This window comes from Crocuta crocuta, unplaced genomic scaffold, assembly GCF_008692635.1.
Source record: "Crocuta crocuta isolate KB4526 unplaced genomic scaffold, BGI_CrCroc_1.0 scaffold546, whole genome shotgun sequence".
Taxonomy (NCBI): domain Eukaryota; kingdom Metazoa; phylum Chordata; class Mammalia; order Carnivora; family Hyaenidae; genus Crocuta; species Crocuta crocuta.
In genome coordinates, this window is record NW_027527441.1 from 2879522 (window position 1) to 2900500 (window position 20979).

Genomic DNA, 20979 nt, shown 5'->3' on the forward strand with positions numbered 1-20979 from the left:
AATATTTTTGCAGCAGTGAATAGAGGAAGATCTACCTAGAGAAATACAGATATAAGAATGATAGCCTGTGAAGTTGGGTCATTTTTCATAAAGCTGTCACATGCATCAATAAGAATGTCTTCACTGATATACAAGGAAAATACATGGAAACCTATTTTCTATATAATGTATTTAACATAATGACTTCTGATATATACAGGATTTTTGTTTGTGTATTTGTTTATGAACCAGGACTAAAATCCACATAGACATACCCTATGATTAAGCAGGTAATCCAGAATTAAGGACATATTCTACAATGACCATTTTATCTTACATGTTTGCATTCTTGATAAAAATTAAAATTTTATTATTGATCACACAATAATCCACTTGTTCCATACAATGAACATCGTATAAGATATGTGAACATCGTGTGTGTGTGTGTGTGTGTGTGTGTGTGTGTGTGTGTATGGGGGGAGAGAGGTGCGGAAGGGGGAGAACCATTTGAGCTAAGAAGTGCATTGATTTAAATAAGGATCATAAAATTAACATCTAGTTGAAGAATCATGAGTCCCTTAAGAAAAAGAATGCATTTATTAGAAAATTGTCATTTATGCATCTTGGATGCCAGTTTGGGGATGAGAAGGCACAGGACAATGAGGTGATGCAGATCAAAAATCTTATCCAATCAATTTTCTAATTAGTACAAACCTCTAAGATGATGTTTCCTAGGGAATTGGCCCTATGGCCTGCTGGTTTATCTCCATCATGAAATGACATGTACAGTAACACTAGATCTGCTTCAAGTATGCCAATCTTTTCTGGAACCATCAGCTATATCTGAACCAGGATTATCCTTATGCTAATGTCTATCCTCACTGAGATAAATTTTCTTAGGGTAAAACATTACTATTCACAGTGTCGTTCATGGACCAACGGCACCAACATCTCCTGGGATCTTGTTAGTAGAAATGCAGAACCCCAGGCCAGCAGTTCATAACTGCTAAATAAGAATCTGCATTTTAACAAGATCCCCAAGAGATCTGCATGTACGTTAAAGTTCAGGAGGTCAGGGACCCTAGGGGCGCCTGGGTGGCTCAGTCGGGTAAGCATCCGACTTCGGCTCAGGTCATGATCTCATGGTTTGTGGGTTCGAGCCCCGTGTCGGGCTCTGTGCTGACAGCTAGCTCAGAGCCTGGAGCCTGTTTCAGATTCTGTGTCTCCCTCTCTCTCTGACCCTCCCCTGCTCACGCTCTCTCTCACTCGCTCTCTCAGAAATAAATAAAAGAACATTAAAAGAAAAAAAAAAAGAGGTCAGGGACCCTGACCTTGGAAGATGGAGACTAAGCCCCTCTATCCCTATACGACAGTTTCTTGCTGCTTGGATGTGGGCGGCTCATTTGACCTCATGGGGCCACAGTGTTCCTCAGTGATAACATGAAGGGGTTTAACTGATTATCAAAGGTTCTTTTCACCACAAAGGTTCTGGGAATCAACGCTCATCCTAACACATGAATCACTGTGGAAATTTTGACAGCATTTCTTCTGCATGTGTTACCAGTTACGGAGGAGGACTCAAGGACTTTTAAAAAACATTTTTGATACAATGGATTTTTAAGACAATCCAAGGAGGTAAAACATATTGCAAATATCTATTCCTAAGCAATCCGAGGGTTCAGCAATGACTGTTGTTATGCAACTTTTTATGGACATCTAGAGTTGTTGCCAAATCAAATGGAAAGAAGCAGAAATAGACAGTTTTTTGCCTCTGCAACCTGCAGACTGCATTGATTGTGGAGAGAAAGCATATGCAAGTGGAACCCATCTGATCTATAAGCTCTGATTCAATTCTATGGAATTACTTCTAAAAGAACAGGGAGACTGTCTGGCTTCTGACATTTTCTAAATTAGCACTGTACATTAAGCATCCAATCTATCACCTTCTTTGGAGATAAGGGTATGGTAAATCTAATCTGATTTTGAACAATATGCTTTGGCACGAGTCTGGGCAAATTCCAAGAATTCTGTTTCTTAGAACAATCTGTCTGAATAATAATCATGCCTCTATTGTAGCTTCTATATATATTGTTTTAGTATTTGCTCTTAACACAATAAATAATCTTTATTTTACATTTATTGTTAATGAGATGAAAATTCACAGATCATTTTGTCCGAACTTGGGTATCGCCTCTTCCAACTGACCGTACCCTGACCTCCACCTTTCCATCTCCCACTTCCCTGCCCTAGCTGAGGGATCTCTCTTTGGCTCTCACACTGCACCCCGTCCTGATCTCTTTCACTGTCCTCACCTGTCTGGGTTGGAATTCTCTGTGGCGAGGATAGTGACCATATTTTGATCACTCTGTTATCTTTAATTAAATTTTTTTAAACATTTATTCATTTTTGAGAGACAGAGAGAGACAGAGCATGAGCAAGGGGTGGGCAGAGAAGGATGGAGACAGAATCCGAAGCAGGCTCCAGGCTCTGAGCTGTCAGCATAGAGCCCAAAGTGGGGTTTGAACTCATGGACTGCCAGATCATCAGCTGAGATGAAGTCGGAAGCTTAACCCACTGAGCTGTCCAGGCGCCCAATGTATCTCTAATTTTAACACAGTGTCTGCCTTGTAAAAAGCTCTCATAAAATGCTTGCTAAACTGAGCCCAAGATAGTACTGGACGGCAGCATCCAATAAAGAACTGTATCAAAGAGACTTTCATAGAGTCAATTGATTTGTCAAGTACAATACTGAACTTCTGGCTTTTATTTGTATAGTTTATGACAGACTCTCCTCTCTAGACTTCTAAATAATTTCTTTTTAATAGCAGCTCCTAATGCTGCCCTCACAGGCTCGCCTCCCTACATGGAAACCTTTAACATTGTGTTTGGAATTTGGAAAAGGGCTCTGTCATTATTCAGTAAAAAGTTATTATCTCAAATTTAAATACTGAGAACAAACTGAGGGCTGATGGGGGTGGGGGAGAGGGGATAGGGGTGATGGGCATGGAGGAAGGCACTTGATGGCATGAGTACAGGGTATATTATATGGAAACCAACTTGACAATAAACTATAAAAAAATTTAAATACTGTTGCTGAAGTATCAGTTTACTTGGATTCAATAAAGTAGTACAATCTAGTGACCAAGACCTGCCCACAGCGTTGGTAATAATCTTAGTACTTTTTTAGTAATAACCTTAGTACTTGATGCCTATCCTGATATGGTATGTAATCAATAATACATTAATATATTTTGAGAATTGATTCAGTGCTTGCTGTAGTTTTTATATTCTATTTGAATAATATTTCCCTTTTTTTTTGGTGGAGACACTAGACATATTCAAAGATATTATATACCCCCAAGAAACTTCTGGTTATCTAGCATTTGCTATTTATAAACCACTATAAATGTTCTTATGGTTTTATAAATTTATGGTCAAATTTTAACCCATCTTTAGGCACCCCTTATTTCTTGGTTTCATTAATTTTCATCAGGCCCTCCTTAGTCAGGCAGTAAAGGGGAAACAAAGTCTATACCTGATATTTCCTCACTCCTAGTCATCACCTCCACATGAGATATTTGGACAATTTAAAAATAACTTGCCTCAAAAAAAAAGAGTCCCTGTTGTCTTTTTGCTCTACCTCAATACTAGTTGTGGTATTTCCTTGATATTGTATAACCTGTGAAATAATTTCTTTGGTGTTCAATGTTTACAAATATCAAGTAATGAAAATGCCAACAAATAACGTCTTAAGAAGTATCGGTGAGTTTAAGCGTTAGATATTAAGACTTTTTGCTATCATTCCATGTAAGCTAGGGTTGGCGGCATATCCACTAGCTCAAATAGTGCTTGTCTGTTTTTCTACAGTATCACATTGCAAGGGCTGACTTTTCTCACCCCTTTCCCTGCTCAGCATTCTGGCTAAAACTCGCCCACTCACTGCTTGAGTATCTGTGTTGTGGATTATTCTTTCCCAAATGTGTTGTTACTGTTAGCCTGTATTTTCCCAAAATGAACCTCATTCTGTTATCTACCTATGAGAGAAATTTCTTGAGATTTGTGTATGCTTTTCTAATTTGCATTTCACCCTTCTTTATGGCATCATCTGCAAAAGATATTTATTTTCTCGAGGGAATGCCTTCTTCAATGTTATTAAAGAAGATATTAAATATAAAATGTTTCAACATTTCCTTCAGATCCAACCCATATATACTTCCCCATCACTGTTCAGCTAGTTTGTATCATCCCTTTTCCTTTTTTTTTTTTTTTTTTTAAATTATGACCTGGGGATTTTTTCTCAGTCCAGGAGATAACAGGATACATATAGTGGCCACGTTGGATTCATGGGTAAATACAGAGGAAAACAAAAATTGAAGTGGTCCTGGCTCTCCAGTGATGTTTTTCAGTGTCTAAGACATCCAATCCCAATAGTGAGGGTGGCAGTGTTTATGATTTAACCCGTCCCTGTGTGAACCTTGGTGCCTTTCCCAAAGCTCTGTTTGCACAGCTTGTTCTGAAATTCTCATCTTAGACTAAAACTCTCACCATTGTTTACTCTACATGATGTATCTCTGGAAGTTTGGGGTCAAACAATTTAATCGGATTTGGGATCCATCTACATCCCATACATCTCCATGTCACTGTCACATAATGACACAGTGAGTGCTACTTTGTGGTTTGGTCTTCCTCTCTGGAGAATGTCCTTGTTTCACCAAAGAGCCTAGAGATTCAGAACATTATAGTTCTATCTACACTGCGAGCCTCACTTTATGAGGAAACAGGTAAATATATACTTTGTACATCAATAATTCAATATAAATATTTCAAAATTGTGTTTTATTTTAAATAGACTGCTGCATATTTTTCTCCAGAGTCTCTGCCTCTGACAAGTTGGGGTCCCCCATTATACATTCCGTTGGCTCCCTACATATCTATCACAACACCTGGCACATCTACACTTTATAATTAATTACTTGAAGTATGTTTGCTACTCTCCATAGCCTAATGGACTCCATGCAGAAACCAGCATGGTTTTGTTCAGTATTTCATACTGAGCATGAGCCTCACAGAAGGAGATGGATAAATACATGTGGCTGCCTCACTGATCTTAGGAGAAAAAAGGAAGCAAACTATTAAGAAGACATCTGATTTTAGGCAAAACTACACCTAAATGGTTTCCTGTAAGGATAAAAACACTTCCTTCAATCTATCTTAGAGAGTGAAAGTCAAAAACGAGTTGATAAATACCTGGTAAGAACATGGCAGGATTCTCAATGCATGAGAGACATAGAAGAAATAGAAGACATGGTCATCTGAAGAGCTGATCACAGATCTAGGCCATAAGAGTTGCACTCACTCTCTCACAAATGCTTTTCCATCTGTTAAATGTGTCATCTTTTAAGAACAGAAGTGCTATAGGGACACCTGGGTGGCTCAGTTGGTTCAGCGTCCAACTTCGGCTCAGGTCATGATCTCAACGGTTCGTGGGTTCAAGCCCTGCATCAGGTTCTGGACAGCTCAGAGCCTGGAACCTGCTTTGGTTTCTGTGTCTCCATCTCTTTCTGCCCCTCCCCTGCTCTGCTCTGTCTCTAGCTCCTAAAAATGAATAAGTGTTAAAAAAAAATTAAGAAAAAAAAAAAAAAAGAATAGAAGTGCTATACACAAGTGTCACACCCATTCTGAAGAATGAACTCTTCCAGGGCTGGAATGAGAGGACAGTTAGCAGTCTGTTCCTATGGACTGGAGGTTCTAACCCAATAGACATTCCTTTTTTCTATTCCAAACGTCTCCCTCTACAGTCATGATAATGAAGCCACAGGACACAACCATGAATTTGAACTATCATTCCCTTATTTAATTATATTAACCCAGCTACTAGAAAGTGTTAGAAGTTAATCATCATCATTTTCATGCCAGGATTTTATAAAACTTTAACTTTAGCTAGTGTCTCTGACTTTCTCTCCCAATCTTACCTAGTCTCCAAATTTCTCTAGCCTGTGTGGAAGTCTGTCTTCTCTAAATATCTGCTATGTTTACTGTATCACTCTCCCGCTCCAGACATTACTAACACTGCCTATTAGGTATCACAGTGCCCAAGGTCATCTGCCTGGCCTTCAGAGCTCTTGAACTGGCCCTCATTGGTCTGTTTTGCTTCCCAGAATGGAGCTGCTGGGTTATATATTCATGTCACTGTGTCTCACAGAAACTATTACTGCAGCCTCAGTGCCTGTCTGGTATATGCAAAAGATTCCATAAATGATGACAATGTTTACAAAGCCCTCTCTGAGTATTCCAGTCTTTTCTTTTCCTTCTTTCAAGTTTCATTACCATGATAATCAGCATTGTACCGCTTGGGATATATTCACTCTGATTTATTATTGTAGCTACTTCATTTTCCTAAACAGACTGTTTCCAGGGACCAGAGACCATGCCTTCCATTATCTCTATGTCTTCAAAAATGTCTGGTATAGATATATAGAAAGCTACTCTATAAACGATTGTTTAATATTTCATTTTTGAGCTTAATTTATTATAACATATTTGTTGTGTCTGTATCTCCTATAGTTACGCATTTTAAGGCTCTTATCTATATTACACAGTTTCATAAAAATGATACAAAATCATAAATTCATGTTTGAAGGCAACTCATGTCTTCCCCAAGTTTTGATTCTTTGTTTTCATTTTTTGTTTTTGCTTATAAGATAATGGTCAGGGATATTAATTGATATGTCAAATGCAAAGTTACAAAGCTAACCGGTAGCCCCACCAAACCAAGTAAAACTGCCAATGTTAAATAAAATGAAGAAATGGGGTTTTTTAAACATCCTAGCATGTTGTCTATTAAGACAGGTGTATATGTTTTTCCAATGTCTGCAGAGAAAATGTAATACTACTATTTACTTTTTATAAGGGGAACAAATCTTGCCTCCCCAGAGTCAGAAACACTTTAGCAGAAATGAATTCATTTAATTTCATGGACTCCCTGGAAAGAAATTTGGAGAACATATGAACTCTATATTACACATAAAGACATCGTCCAGAGAGTTGAAGTGAAAAGGCTCAAGACTGTTCACCAAAATTGGTGGTTAAGACTCTAATCCTCCCATGGGAAAGCCACATCTGTCCATGGGACAACATAATGGGTTTTATAAATACGATATGGTATAAAATCATTTTTAGATTTAAAAAAAAATCACACCAACATCTTCCAAAATAGTTCTTTCCTAAAACTATTCAGAAGAACTGATATATAAGAACAAGGGGAAAAGCAAAGAGGAAAATCTAGATGTTATTTCAAATTGTCTTGTTTCTTTAAACTATATGATTACATAGGGTATCAGATGGTGGAGGATGGAATGATTCTTTGCTTTCTTGTCTTTATGTGATCTGGAATACTAAGTATTTTTCCCCCAGGACAAACGTTAAATTACTATGGAGAAAAAAGCAATATAAAAGATGAGAGCCACTGCAGAAATTCCCACAGGGTCCTCAGGGAGATGTCCAAGTAACCAGCAAGCTTCTCCTCAGAGAAGTATGTAACCGTTACATGGTTAATCCATTTGGAACACCTTGTTCAAAATGGAGACCCAAAAGAGATCTGCTGTACAGTCTTCTACTTCAACTCCCAAGAAGACAACCATGGATTAGGTGACCAGAGAGACTATTTGGAAACTTCCACGCTTGTGGTGTTTCTGAGTCATGGGATAAAGTTGATTTTGAATGATGTGGCTCATGCTTCAGCAATGTTTTGCTTTACACAGATGGACCATATGGAAACTATGAACTAGCTTTGTACACAGGACTGGGATGAGCCAATGAAGCATTTTTATGTTTTCTGTCTCTATTCAAGCGGCTTAGTCAACAGTATACTATCGAAAGACATGGTATATTATGTGTCTTCATTTCAGTTCTGAGTAGCGCTTATTCTTTATGTTAAAGACATTGATAATACAAGGATTAAAAAAACCCCACTTCTATTTAATGAAAAAGGCTTGAAATATTTTGAATGTTAAATATACTTCAGTTCTTCCCTCAAGGTACTAGCTTGCTTTGATGCATCTGTAAAAGACGTGGTCCAAAAAGGGGTAAACAGTTAACAAAATCGTCGATGTCAAAGATCTTCTTTCCAACAAGATCCAGTGATAAGCTTTTTAAGACTTTTCTGAAAGATTACAATTACCCCCCCCAAAATCCCCAATAAAATTATGATGCCACTTTGAGGAGAAGCGGAAGACATAACTCACTAGACAATTAGCCTGGGGGACAGAGAGTATTCATTCATGGCTTGCTGCTTTAATAATTATTAGAGGAATAACATACATTTCTCTTCAAGATTAAAAATACATACAGTGAGGTTTTTTTTTTTTTTCTGGATTGGGCTTTACATTTAATGAAAAACTGGTGGGTGAAAAAAAATTACAGTTGTTGGCACAATACCAAAAGGGAACAAATGAACAGCACTTATGTGATTGCATGTTTTGTGTAGGATGTGGGAGGGCTGTAGAATGGCTGAAATTAATATGTGGAAAATAACTGCTTTGGTTCCTTGGAGGTATTCAGAAACCATCATATGCACTCACTCAGCTTATAAATCTTTGCAAAGGCTATGATGAAAAATGATCATGTTTCATTATTATAATTAAAACCCAGTGGTCTCAGATGTTTTTCTTAACAAGTAATTGTCTCAGACATAGATAATATGGGCATAGTTGTTTAAAAAGAAGGAGGATTTAAGGAATTATCATTTCAATGCTATTTTTCAGGGAGATTTATTAAAACCTAATTAGGTTGTTTGTACTTAGGATGGAATAACAAAGTTTCCCCATATAATAAATGAACCTCCTATTTTACAGATTATAATTCTCAGCATCTGTTTCTTTTTCGATCACAGAAAACCTTGTAGGAAATTATAAAATTTGTGCATCCCAATTCAGTATGATAACGTTGGGTGTGCCATGTTTGTGCTGTTTCACAGCAGGTCGGCAGAACCAAGGATCAAAACTGGCCAATTTTTATTCTTTGCTACTGGTATGCAGGTTTGAATACACTGGTGATCAAAAAGTGAATCTCTAAGATTACTTTTAAAACTATATACATTGATAGTCACATGAAGCAATTTGGACCCAGACAAAATAATTTCCTACAAACTCTTTCATTTTTACCTGGCTTTAAAATTTTGAAAAGGCTTTTTCACCTATTAGTTGTGTCTTGGCTTACGGCTGCCACCTATCTTTATGAAAGAGATGTTAAGCAACTGAGATCAGAATCCCATTCTTGTGATTCTTAGTCTCTTACTCACTCTAAAACACTATATTTATTTTGATAAGTTGTCTGTCTTCACTGGTAAAATCAACTATACAACTACCCAAACTTGCCTTCTCTTGGAACCAATTCTTCTCTTTTAAAAAGAAGAACTTAAAGAAAAAAAAGAGCTTTGAGTGCAAGAGCACAGTTCTAGGAAGTATTTGTCCACTTGAACTGAGTACCTGAGGTCCCATGAAACACCCTACAGACAGCCCATGTCTAGAACAGCACAGGGAACAGCAAAACATTTCCCACAAAATGGTATTTTTGTTTGATGTTATGATTTTAAAATGTGTCTTTTAAGATGTATTTTCTTACTTATAAAAAATAAAAGTTTTCTTAGAACTGGCATCACATAAATATTTGTACACTATATGATGTAAAGGGGATATGGCCTTCTTAATTATTTCTTGTGCCTCTTTTTCATTTTGCTAATTGCTCCTTCTATTGTCTCTCTGACAAACTTGCTCTTTTTTGTCAACATGTAAGTCACAAGCTCATATGCTGAAGCATGAGGTCATTTTTATGCAAAATAAATACGCATCATTGGTCATTTCAATGGGACATTACACATTTTTCCCACATCAAACTTTCTGAGTCCATGTCCCACATACAAACTTGGGTGCCTGGGTGATTCAGTTGGTTAAGCATCTGACTCAGGCTCAGGTCATAATCTCACTGTTGGTGGGTTCGAGCCCTGAGTGCCAACAGCTCAGAGCCTAGAGCCTGTTTCAGATTCTCTGTCTCCCTCTCTCTGCCCCTACGCTGCTCATGCTCTGTCTGTCTGTCTGTCTGTCTGTCTCTCTCTCTCTCTCTCTCACACACACACACACACACACACACAAATAAAACAAAAACACTAAAAAAAAAAGAGTAGACTTAAAATGCATTGCACAATAAACATGTGGTTTTAAGGAGACCTACTAATTTTAACTATTAAGGTTTAAATATTTAATTTACCGCTAATATCATTGTTTCATTCTGCCTGTTGAGAGAGAATAACTGTCATTTTTCTTAATGGCACATCAAATTCTTCAGGTAATTGGAAGGAGCACCATTCTAAATTTATCTACAAACAAGGGCAGCATGAAAGAACACTCTGCCTTCTACACACAGTGATGCTTCGCACACTAAATACATTTACAAACACATGTAATTTGTTTTTTTTCCCCATTAGTGAGATCAAGCTAAATTCCATTTTAAAGTAGTTATAAAACAATAAGCTAATGCCAAGTGTAACACGTGTGAAAGTAATGAATCTTCTGCCCTTCTTCTTTTAGTTGTCCTATTCATTTTGCAGGTGATCACTGGGGTCAAAAGGAACATGGTCTTTCAGAGTAATTCATACAATGGATGGAGAAGTTGGTTTCAAAAGTTATTGGCCTCTGTGATATTTGCACATCTCTTCTAGGTAACTGAGGAGAACCACGAGGAAAACAACTTTATAAATATAAAGGCACAAGGAAAATTGAAAAAAAAAAAGCAAACAACAATTCTAGATGTAACACAGGAGATGACAAATGGTGCGAACTTTTCAAAAACACTCTACAAATAAAACAGCATTATTCAACAGAATGCAACAAAATTGGGAAAAGAAACAAGACATCATGAGACACAGAGTTGTCTTAAAGCAGTCTTTACAGACATAAGCCACACAGAAGATTTCTCGTTCTTACTTGCACAAGTATCTTGAGGGGTTTGAAAGGTCTTTCACCATGAAGCACTCGCCTCCATTCACACAGAAAGTTTTCTCCTTCTCTGCACACTTTACAAGATGGCTTGTTCCGGTTGTAGACGTAGATGTAGCTGGATAGAAGATAAAGAATGGGAAGGTTTACATGTGTCTTTCCCTCTTCTAAACAGCCTTAATCTTAAATTCTCTTCAAAGGAAGAGTTTGCAGAAGGCGGACATCACTTTCAGGTTTCATAAACGACAACAAAAAAGAAAAGTAGTTTCTGGCTGTAATTAAATGGAATAGAATTATCAAAGGGTAATCGCAGTTAATTAATTTAATTAGAATGAAATAGAAAAAAAGGCTTAACGTTTTTTACAACCAATATTTTATCTGCTAAGGAAGTTGGAAGAGAGACCTATCACAAGCAAAATATATTTTCCAAGAAGGCTCAAAGATAATGATATAAAGTTCTGTCAGGGCAACTGAAGTTCAATATAATTTTTGAATGGCAACTACTTATTTATTTTGGAAATTATGTTTTATATGCATATTGACTTTATGGTGTTTTGATATACATAACAAAGAAGAATACAAGGTGGCTTATTTGTTCCTAATAAAAGATTATGTATTATCAGTTGTATGTGTATCAACATACAGATCGGGAGCCATTCTATTCCAACTTTCTGTTTCACTTAGAAGGACACAGTTGAAAGTCTGTCACCATACTTTTGAGGAAATGGAAAGACAGTCTAATATTACTGTTTCAAAAGTACAATAATGGCACTATGAAATTTATCCATTTTGAGTTAGGAGTAGACACTAGTCTTAATTTTGGTTTAGAGTTGTGACAAGCTTGATATCCACCTATCAAACTTCCGTTATGTGAAAGCGATGTGAAAATAATGCCTCCACCATTCGGCATGTGAATTAAATGAAGCTCCTGGTCCTCAGATTCAAGAGCATTTAGTACCAGAACTTCTCCCCACTCACACCATCAGGAACACCACACGCAATGCTCAGTCTCAACCCAAAACAGTCTAATTTAGGTAATGTTCATGACTGATATTATCAGGACGAAAAGCAAAAGCATTATGGCAAGCCAACAAAGATCCTATTGAATCTTTCAGGAAAAAGAAAAAAACATGTATGTATCTTTAGACAAAATTTTTTCCTTGTCTACTAACTCAATTCTTAGTGATTCCTTGACTTCCTTTTCACTCTCTATTTTATTATTTGCATGTGAAACTCAGATGCCTTTGTTTGCTTTTACTTGACCTCTTGTGTATTATTTTTCCACTTTCTTTGGCGTTTCTTCTTTATTTACGTCATAAGTCCCCATTTTGCTTTGTTTTGTTTTTGAATTCTCCTCCAATTCTGAGTTTTACTCTACCTGATAGAAATACTCAAGGCCTTTGTTCCCTTGTCNCCCCCCCCCTCCATCTAGGACATGTGTTTGGACCATATCATTACTGTCAGCATGGTTTTTAGGAGTAACAGCAAAGGACAGTCACTTCCACATTGGAGACAGATCTGGTTCAAATCCCATCTTGTACAAGCTTTATGTCCTTGAGCAAGTCACTTAGCCACCCAGAACGCAATTTTCCCATTTTGAAAACAATGGTAATGGCACTCTTCCAGGTTTGTTGTAGGGATTCTAAATAATCTAGGTAAAGGAAGTGGCCTAACACTGGCACACAATGAATAACAGCAGGTATTATTACTGGGCAAGTAGGGAAGGTGTTTATCAATCAAATAAGGATCTTGAAAGTGGAAATCTGGGGATTTCAAAGATCCATGATACTCTTGAATCATTATTATGAATAATTAAGAACTGGATCAAAATTTTTATTACTCCACCAAAAAGGCCTTTCAAAATGCATTTCAAGGTATCCTTCACAGATCTACAAACCAAACCAAAGAAACCAACGAGAGTAGGAAGAGAGGTGATTTTACCCTATATTATCAGCTATCCTCGCACATCTCTGTCAGGGAGAGGGGGATGTAATTGGCATAATTTCGTCGAGTAAAGTCACAGAGTAGATGACATTTCTATATATCACATAACATTTAATTTTAATCTAATACTATATCTTCAAGTGAACCACGGTTCACTTGTGTGCTACGTATAAATATTTCCATCCATGGCAATTACTTTTAAAAGGAATTAGGAGGAAATTTGCCTTAAATGCTAAAGGTCTTGTGCTCAAGACTTTCAACTGTTGACAGGATACTATGGGATGACAAATTGGGCCTGGTTTCTTTGCTGCCCCAGGTGACAGTGCTCAACGGACCACCTGCAGTGTGCTGTCACCAGTCATTCCCACCGAGAAATTCTAAGCCTCCAGCTGATTCCCGGGGTCTCAGAATCCCTGACAGGTTGCTAAGGATTACCCCTCCCCTCAAGCACAAGGCTCTTTCAGAACAAATCTTGAGGCTTTTACTAAAACAGCTAACCCAACATTCCCCCCAAGAGCAGACACTCCATATAAATTATAAAACTAACAATAAAGATTAGCAGTGACATAAGCAAGAGACAGGCACATCGCACCTATTCCTTGGACTTTAAGATAAACAAGATTAATAAATGGATGTTAAAATCAGAAATAACATTGCCTTTTTTGTTTTTTAAAAAATATTTCCCCCTGAAATGATTATTCTTCTAATGCTATCCTGCAGCACCAAGCATTGACACATTCATTTGAAAAATTCTTAGATAATTACTGGAAGCTGGGATGTTTGATAGTTAAATAATTCTTGGAGAAAATGAAGTAGCAACTAGCTTATACGATCACGGATTATTGTGTTTAGCGCTTCCATCCTTTAGCCGAAGCAAGAACAAAAATGATCATGGAATTGTAAAGCTGTAATTAACTCCCAGGTGATACTAAGTGTCAGCCGACCAGGTACAGCTGTTCTGAACCAACAGCCAAACACAGGAATAAGTTGTAATTGTCAGAAGAATCTGGAATGGAGATGGCGATACATGAACCCTTCAAATCTCTGCCAGGTTTCCTTCCATTCTCCTTAGTTCAATACAGTGCACAGTCCGTCTTAAGCAGATCTATAAATTTTGCAGTGATATCCCTTCTCCTTGGCTTACACGTGCTGTATTGCTAAGTCAGTTTCCATTTAATAATTCTGCCAGAAATGAATGTGACAAAGGAGGTTCTTAAACCCAGCTATGGGAATGACCTTCTTTCTTTGGGAGCTGGGAGGATTCTATCAGAGGTAAACCTAAAGGTTTTGCAGATAGAATGTGTTTTGATATTAAAAAAAAAAAAAAGGAGACCCTCATAATTGTTCCTGGAAGTAAATGAAGGTAGATCTAACTCATTCGGTACTTAACCCCACCTCTACTTGTTACTATGAGCCCTGGGTGTTGTATGTAAGTGATGAGTCACTGAATTCTACTCCTGAAACCAATATTGTACTGTATGTTAACTAACAAGAACTTAAAGAAAAAGTTGGAAAAAAAAAATAATCCACGCCTCTCACCACTTTGTGACTAGTTTGTTATAACTGGGAGTTTAATCACCCTTCTAGTAAGTTCCTAAATGAACCACAATTAAGAACACTGCAAAATATGAGTCTACTACTTTTATGTTTATACCATTTATATGAACACTTTATCCCGAAGATGCTTTCCTTGGGATGTTAGCAGCTGCAATACTATAAGGAATAAAGAATAAATAAAGCAGTAACTTGTTACCAGAGAATGTACTTTGGAGTGTTTCACTATTGACCTGGTCTCTCCTGGCCTATAGGTCAGGACTAATGACCAACCCCCGGGAGGCTGGACAGTTCTCAGACTTAGCCAAGGATTTGGAGACTAAGGTCACCATTTACAGACTCCTCGAATCCTGCCCCTTATAACAGGGCTCCCTTTTTTCTAGTCTGCCTTCCTTCTTCCCTTCTTTCCTTACTTCCTTTCCCCTCTCCCTTTCTCCCTCCCTCCCCTCCTTCCTTTCTCTCTCCCTCCCTCCTTTCTCCCTCCCTCCCTCTCTTCCTCTCTCCCTCCCTCCTTCCTTCCTCCCTTCCTTCCTTCTACAATTCTTTAATGATTGTCTATTATGCCCAAGACATAAGGATAACAACTAGAGTTACTGGGGTTAAAAACTGTAAGATTGTGAACAATTCTCCTTAAATGGAGATCTTTATAGATAAAATGTAGTGAAATGAACACTGGCATTAACTGAGAAGAATCAGATCCCAGGCTCAATTTTACCAATTACTAGCTGTGTGATTTCTGTCTAGCTAACCTGTGTCAGTACATTCAGCTGTGAAATGTGCTATCACAGGACTGTTGGGAAGTATGATAAAATACTATGTCAGTTGCATTGCTGCATGCAAACATATAATACTGTTAATATTACTAGTGGCATAAATGTGGAAAAACTAAAAACAAAAAGCATGTCTCTCCAGACTCAGGAATTCTATATAATCAAGCCTCAAATGTTCTTAGTAAATTATTCTTCTACAAAATACGAGGAGAGATTGTGTAAGTTGGAGAGGCACCCATGGCATAATTGTAAGGCATCAAGTAAATACCAATAATCTACTTTAATTGTCTCATAACTGCTTATTAATGATTTATAACCACTAAATTTGCCCATAAATTAAGTTGAAGAACAATTTGAGTTAAGAGAAAACCATCTTCAATGTATGATTATTTTTAACTTTCAAGACTCTGACAATTCTTTAATAATTCTGAATTAAATGTACTTATGATATTGTTATTATAACAGCTTAAAGTTATGAAAATTAATGTGATGGTCATAGTATATAGGACATACTACTAAACTGTGTATAATTTAACATTTTGGAAATCACACATTTTATAAATACGCAATAAAAATCTGAGGAGCAATTAAGTGCTCTCTGTTCATCACTGACTGTTTTCCCACAGAATCACACAGTATTTCCTGTCGAATGCCAGGCTCTTTTTGCTCACGGCAAGCTGAAAGGAAAATAATGCTGGAAAGGATGGCTTACTTTCTTGCTTGTTTTATGTGGTGTTTTCCTTATCAGTGAAGTAGACAGCACCAACAGACCAGAGCCATTACACAAATGCAAATTGCTGATAAGAAGCCACTCTATTCTTCTTTGACAATTAGCAGGGATTAGCAGAGTGTAGTGTTTACCCCAAGGAGCAATCGTTTAGACCCTGTCTTCCCTGAGTGAATGAATCCTTATTAGCAGTTTTTAGGGCCATTCTTAAGTGTCCTAAAAACTTTCCTTGCAGAAAATGAAACTAAATAATTCCATGCAGCTTTCTCAGTGAAACATACACATTTTAACAATTTTTATATTCTATTATGAAACTGTCAATCACTACATTACAAGTTTGTTTTCTTTCCTTCTTTTTTTTGTTAAAAGAAAACCTTAACTGTGATATCCTCAATGGCTCTGTATTTAGAAACCTGCATGCTTTTTGTGTTCTTTGAACTCCCAGTTAAAAAAAAAATTCGGATATTATTATTATTATTATTATTATTATTCTTGCTCAGAATACAGCTCCTTGCAATTAAGTGCTAGAAGTATTTCAAACACCCACTGGGGGAAAATACTTATGTGGCTCCTGAAAGTAAAGCTCTAGAACAGAAGCTGAGCAGGAAAAGCTGTGCCACCTAATACAGCTTCTACAGATGACAAGGGAAAGGAGGGAGAGTCATTGGTTTTCCAAAGGAAAAGGCTAGAGCCAGACTCAGAACTACTGAAGCACCGTCATTCTGGGTTGGCATGTTTTTCTGGGTAGTAATTCAATCCTTTGCTGAATGGCAAATAAATTCTTGAAAAGGAAAAAAATCACAAGAGGAGATTTAAAAAAAGAAGAAGAAGAAAACCCCCACCCTGTACAGGCTTAGTGGTTCCCAGAGACAATACAGTGATTTAGAGTAGTGTGCCATGTCCTTGGCTTCTCCTCTACTGAACTCCGCTAAAGAAACAAAAATGGAAGCCAGAGAAGGAGCATCATGAGATCATAAATGAACTTAGAGCTTTCTCTAGTAGAATTAGGGCATCTCACTTGATGGACCTGGGAACTTAGCTGATAAGCTAGAAGTACTTAGAGGTTCACAGACTACCCACAAGGTAAAAGTTTGTCCAAAGAACAAGTTGATGCCAAGGAACAATGGAGATTAATTATTATAAAGGATGAACTTGGGCTTTGGTATCATTTAAACACGCACAGAATGGTGGACAAGAAAGAACTTTAACATATCTTATATAATTGATCCCATATTGAAAAAGAGGGTAGAATCAAATCAAAAGAATAGCTCTGTGGTCTTGAATAAAATACCTATAACAAGGAGTTCAGAGGTGAAAAGGGGAAGGTGACCCAAGGTCACACAAGTGAATTAGGAAATGCTTGCTTTCCGTTTTGTTAAATGTATACTGAGCCTTAAGTAGGTTAATAAGATTGCCTTTAATTCCTCTCTGTCTTATAAGCTCTCTGAGCAGACCCTAATATTATTTCTTCCTTCTTCAGCAGAATGAAGAGTGACCTTTGGGTGTTTCTCCTCATAAAACAAAATTATAATTTTTGTTGTAACACTGATCTCATTTGTAGCTAAACAGAAAGCAGATTCTAAGTTCCCAGCAGTTGCTGCACAAATGATTTGGTGTCATGAGATAGTGTTATCCTTAGAAAAATAAAATTGTCAAGAAAGGTTATTTTCAAACATACAAGTTGCTATCTTTTTTTCCTTTTTTCTGACAGTGCATTTCACTCATGATACAATGTAATCACAGCCTACTACTTCTTAGAGCAACATCTCAATGACAAATACTTTATAGGATGTCATAGATTTTTCTAAAGAAGAGAGAGGGCGAGTCTCTTCCCACAGTGGATCACTCGCTGGTTGGAGTTACAAGAGAGCTATATTTTCTCCCGTACAAAGCCAATAATAATCTCTCCTTAGCTAACAAGTCAACTCCAGAAATATATTTTCTACTAACCACTTAGTTTTATATATGGATAAAATTGCCAACGCTGGAAATTGACATCAATGGAGTTGACAAACTTTCAAATCATCCCTTGAACCTTCTTCCATCAATACCTATTCTAAAGGAGTAAAATCTATGTACTGCAAATACTGCAAAGCAAATATTAGCAGTCCATCTGACTGGCTTAATTTGATACATCTATAGATCTCCCCAGGCTAAATGCAGAAGGCACACATTCTTAACTGTACTCTGCATTTTCTACCAGTATCAATTTGGTTGGGAGAAGGTCATGTCAATATAGAAAATGTTAATCTGTCAGTTTTAAAATCAGTCTAAGTTTTGAGCACCAACAAAACAAATCAAAACAAAGAGGACTGATCAAGGATTCAGTTATTCAGTGAGCTGCTGAAATTACCATGTGACATTTAATGACATAGGTTAATTTATTCATCAACTAAAATGCATTTAGAAATGAAAGTAGATGAAAGGTCAGAAGATAGAAACTAGGAGGCAAGTTCATTATCTTAGTCAACAAATTAAAAAAATCATGGCATATCAGAAAATAAAAGCCATATGGTCATTTCAATAGATACTGAATCAACACTTGATGAGGTTAACAATCAATTTCTATAGAACCATCAAATATTCTTATTCTCCAGATCAAACCTGTATTTAATCAGTTGGCCACATACAGTTACTAATTTGCAGGAAGTACACAGGTCAGAGGAACACATTAAAAGATACCACAGCATGCAATTAGCAAAACCCAGACCATGGAGAACTCTACTGGGCAAATAACCCAGTTTCTTCCAAACTAAACTAAAGGTGCAAAAAGAGACAAAGAGAGCTAGAATTAGAGACAGACAAATAAGATGAGAGAAAAGAAAAATCTAAAATACAGACACATTTAAAAGAGAGTTAAGAGACAATATAAACCACTCACAATGTGTGACACATAAGTAGATCTTGACTCAAACAGTTATAAATGTCTGATATCTGATCAGGAATTCTGATCACTGATTAGGTAATTAATATTTCTACAGGGTTACCATTAATTGGTATGTGTCAAATATACTGTGGTTATGTTTAAAAACAGTCCTTATCTTTTACAGATGCGTACTGAAATGTTTATATATTAAATGATAACATGTCTGGTATTTGCTTTGAAATAATAAAAGGAGGGAAGTGAGTGCGAGCAAGATGAAACAAACCTGATAACTGATGAACCAGATGATGGCTACATGGAAATTCATTATACTCTTTCTTGTATTTTCATGTTTAGGGTATGTTTACAATGTATATCATATGTTTAAAGACACACATATATGTTTAAAATTAAAAATATCAATTTCAGGCTTTTTGATACATGTCTTCGTAAAGCAGAATTGGTATGGTACTCTATATCATCTACAGATATCTACTTTTTTTAAAGTTTATTATTTATTTTGAGAGAATGTGCACACATGAGCAGGGGAAGGGCACAGAGAGGGAGAAGGGAGAGAGAGACTCCCAAGCAGGCTCTGCACTGGCAGCCCAGGCTGGGCTCAAACCCACGCACTGCGAGATCATGACCTGAGCCCACATCAGGAGTTGGACACTTAACTGACTGAGGTACCCAGGTGCCCTGACAAGTATCTACTTAGCATACAACTTAAATCATATTAAATGCTGAGACTCTAGGAGAGCTTTCCATTAATGTGAAGAACAAGCTAAGTATGTTGACTACCACTGCTGTGATTTAACATTGCTCTGAAAGTTCTAACCCATGCAACAAGCCAGGAAGAAAAAAATTGTAGCATAACTGGAGGACATGAGAAAGTGAAATAATCATAATTTGATAGTCATTGGTAACGTAAAAAAGTTGCAGCCAATACCACAGGACTAATGATTTTCTAATGTGACCATCCCATATGTCTGTTAATATGAAAGAACCCATTAAAATAGAGAGTATCACAGCTGGCCTAAAATTATAGGTGCACAGCGGCACCTGAGTGGCTCAGTCGGTTAAGCGTCTAACTATGGCTCAAATCATGATCTCGTGGTTCATGAGTTCGAGCCCCACATTGGGCTCTGTGCTGACAGCTTAGAGCCTGGAGCCTGCTTCGGATTCTGTGTGTCTCTCTCTCTGCTTCTCTCCTGCTCAAGCATGCTCTCTCTCAAAATTAAATAAACATTAAAAAAATTTAAAAAATTATATGTTACACAGATTCTCAAGGCAGTAAGGTTCCTAAAAGTTATGGAAGCACCCTCACGATGGGAACAGATTCCTAACAAAAGTTTTAAGTAATCTAAACTTTCAGTTAAAGGAGCCTCCATAGAAGTATAGAGAGAAGACAGGATCCGGGCAATGCAGACATAAGCTTCCGAGTGTTTCAGGTTTGAGTCAGGCCCTTTGGATGAGCGGCTCTGGAACACAAGAAGGCTTTATAATTCCTCAGATGGCACCTGGGCAGCCTTACGCCCCCAACTGTACATTGCTACATGCCAATTAGCCAAATTACTGCCATTCTGTGTCTGCGTCATGACTGTGGACATAAATCGCCAGGTTCTGTTTTTATAAAGCACCACATCTCACTGCGGTTAAAGGTTGCTACACATAAAAGAATTAAGCAGCGAATGTGTGTGTGAATATATGAATCTTGCTCTGTAACACCTGGCTGATTTCAGTGGATATATTTCCCCAGAATTCCCAGGGGTACCCTGTTCCCAGGTTTGTGATCAGATTAGCAAAACACCACTCTCTGTAACATGATGTGATGTGTTTACCTGTGTAGCTGCAGTGTTTAGGTTCCCAGCACAAATTCTCATACCAAGTAACATACGGAAATCTTAACAACTTTCCATAGTGTTACTGTCATTCATACATGACTAGTCTGAAGAGCAATAAAATAAAGTTTCCTAAAACACATCACTTGAGATGATTCACCTCAAGAAAACTTTCTGTCCTGTCTCCCAAAGAACTGACTGGTCCCATAACGTAGCAGGTCTTGTTTCTCTAAAGAGCATATACTTTTTAGGTTACAGATGGAAGCAGTGAAGGAGCTAATATTACAGGCAAACCCTATACCTTTGTACA

The 20979-nt window shown here is 37.3% G+C and overlaps 1 protein-coding gene across 5 annotated transcripts in view; it reads right to left on the bottom strand.

Annotated features, from left to right (window-relative positions):
• Positions 1 to 20979, bottom strand: part of NRG1 (neuregulin 1) — a 182372-nt gene that overhangs the window by 25691 nt on the left and 135702 nt on the right. For all 5 annotated transcript variants that reach the window (XM_077760756.1, XM_077760759.1, XM_077760764.1 and 2 more), the window contains one exon: positions 10959 to 11088. In XM_077760756.1, coding sequence (XP_077616882.1) covers positions 10959 to 11088 — 130 coding nt within the window. The remainder of the gene's footprint in view (positions 1 to 10958; positions 11089 to 20979) is intronic.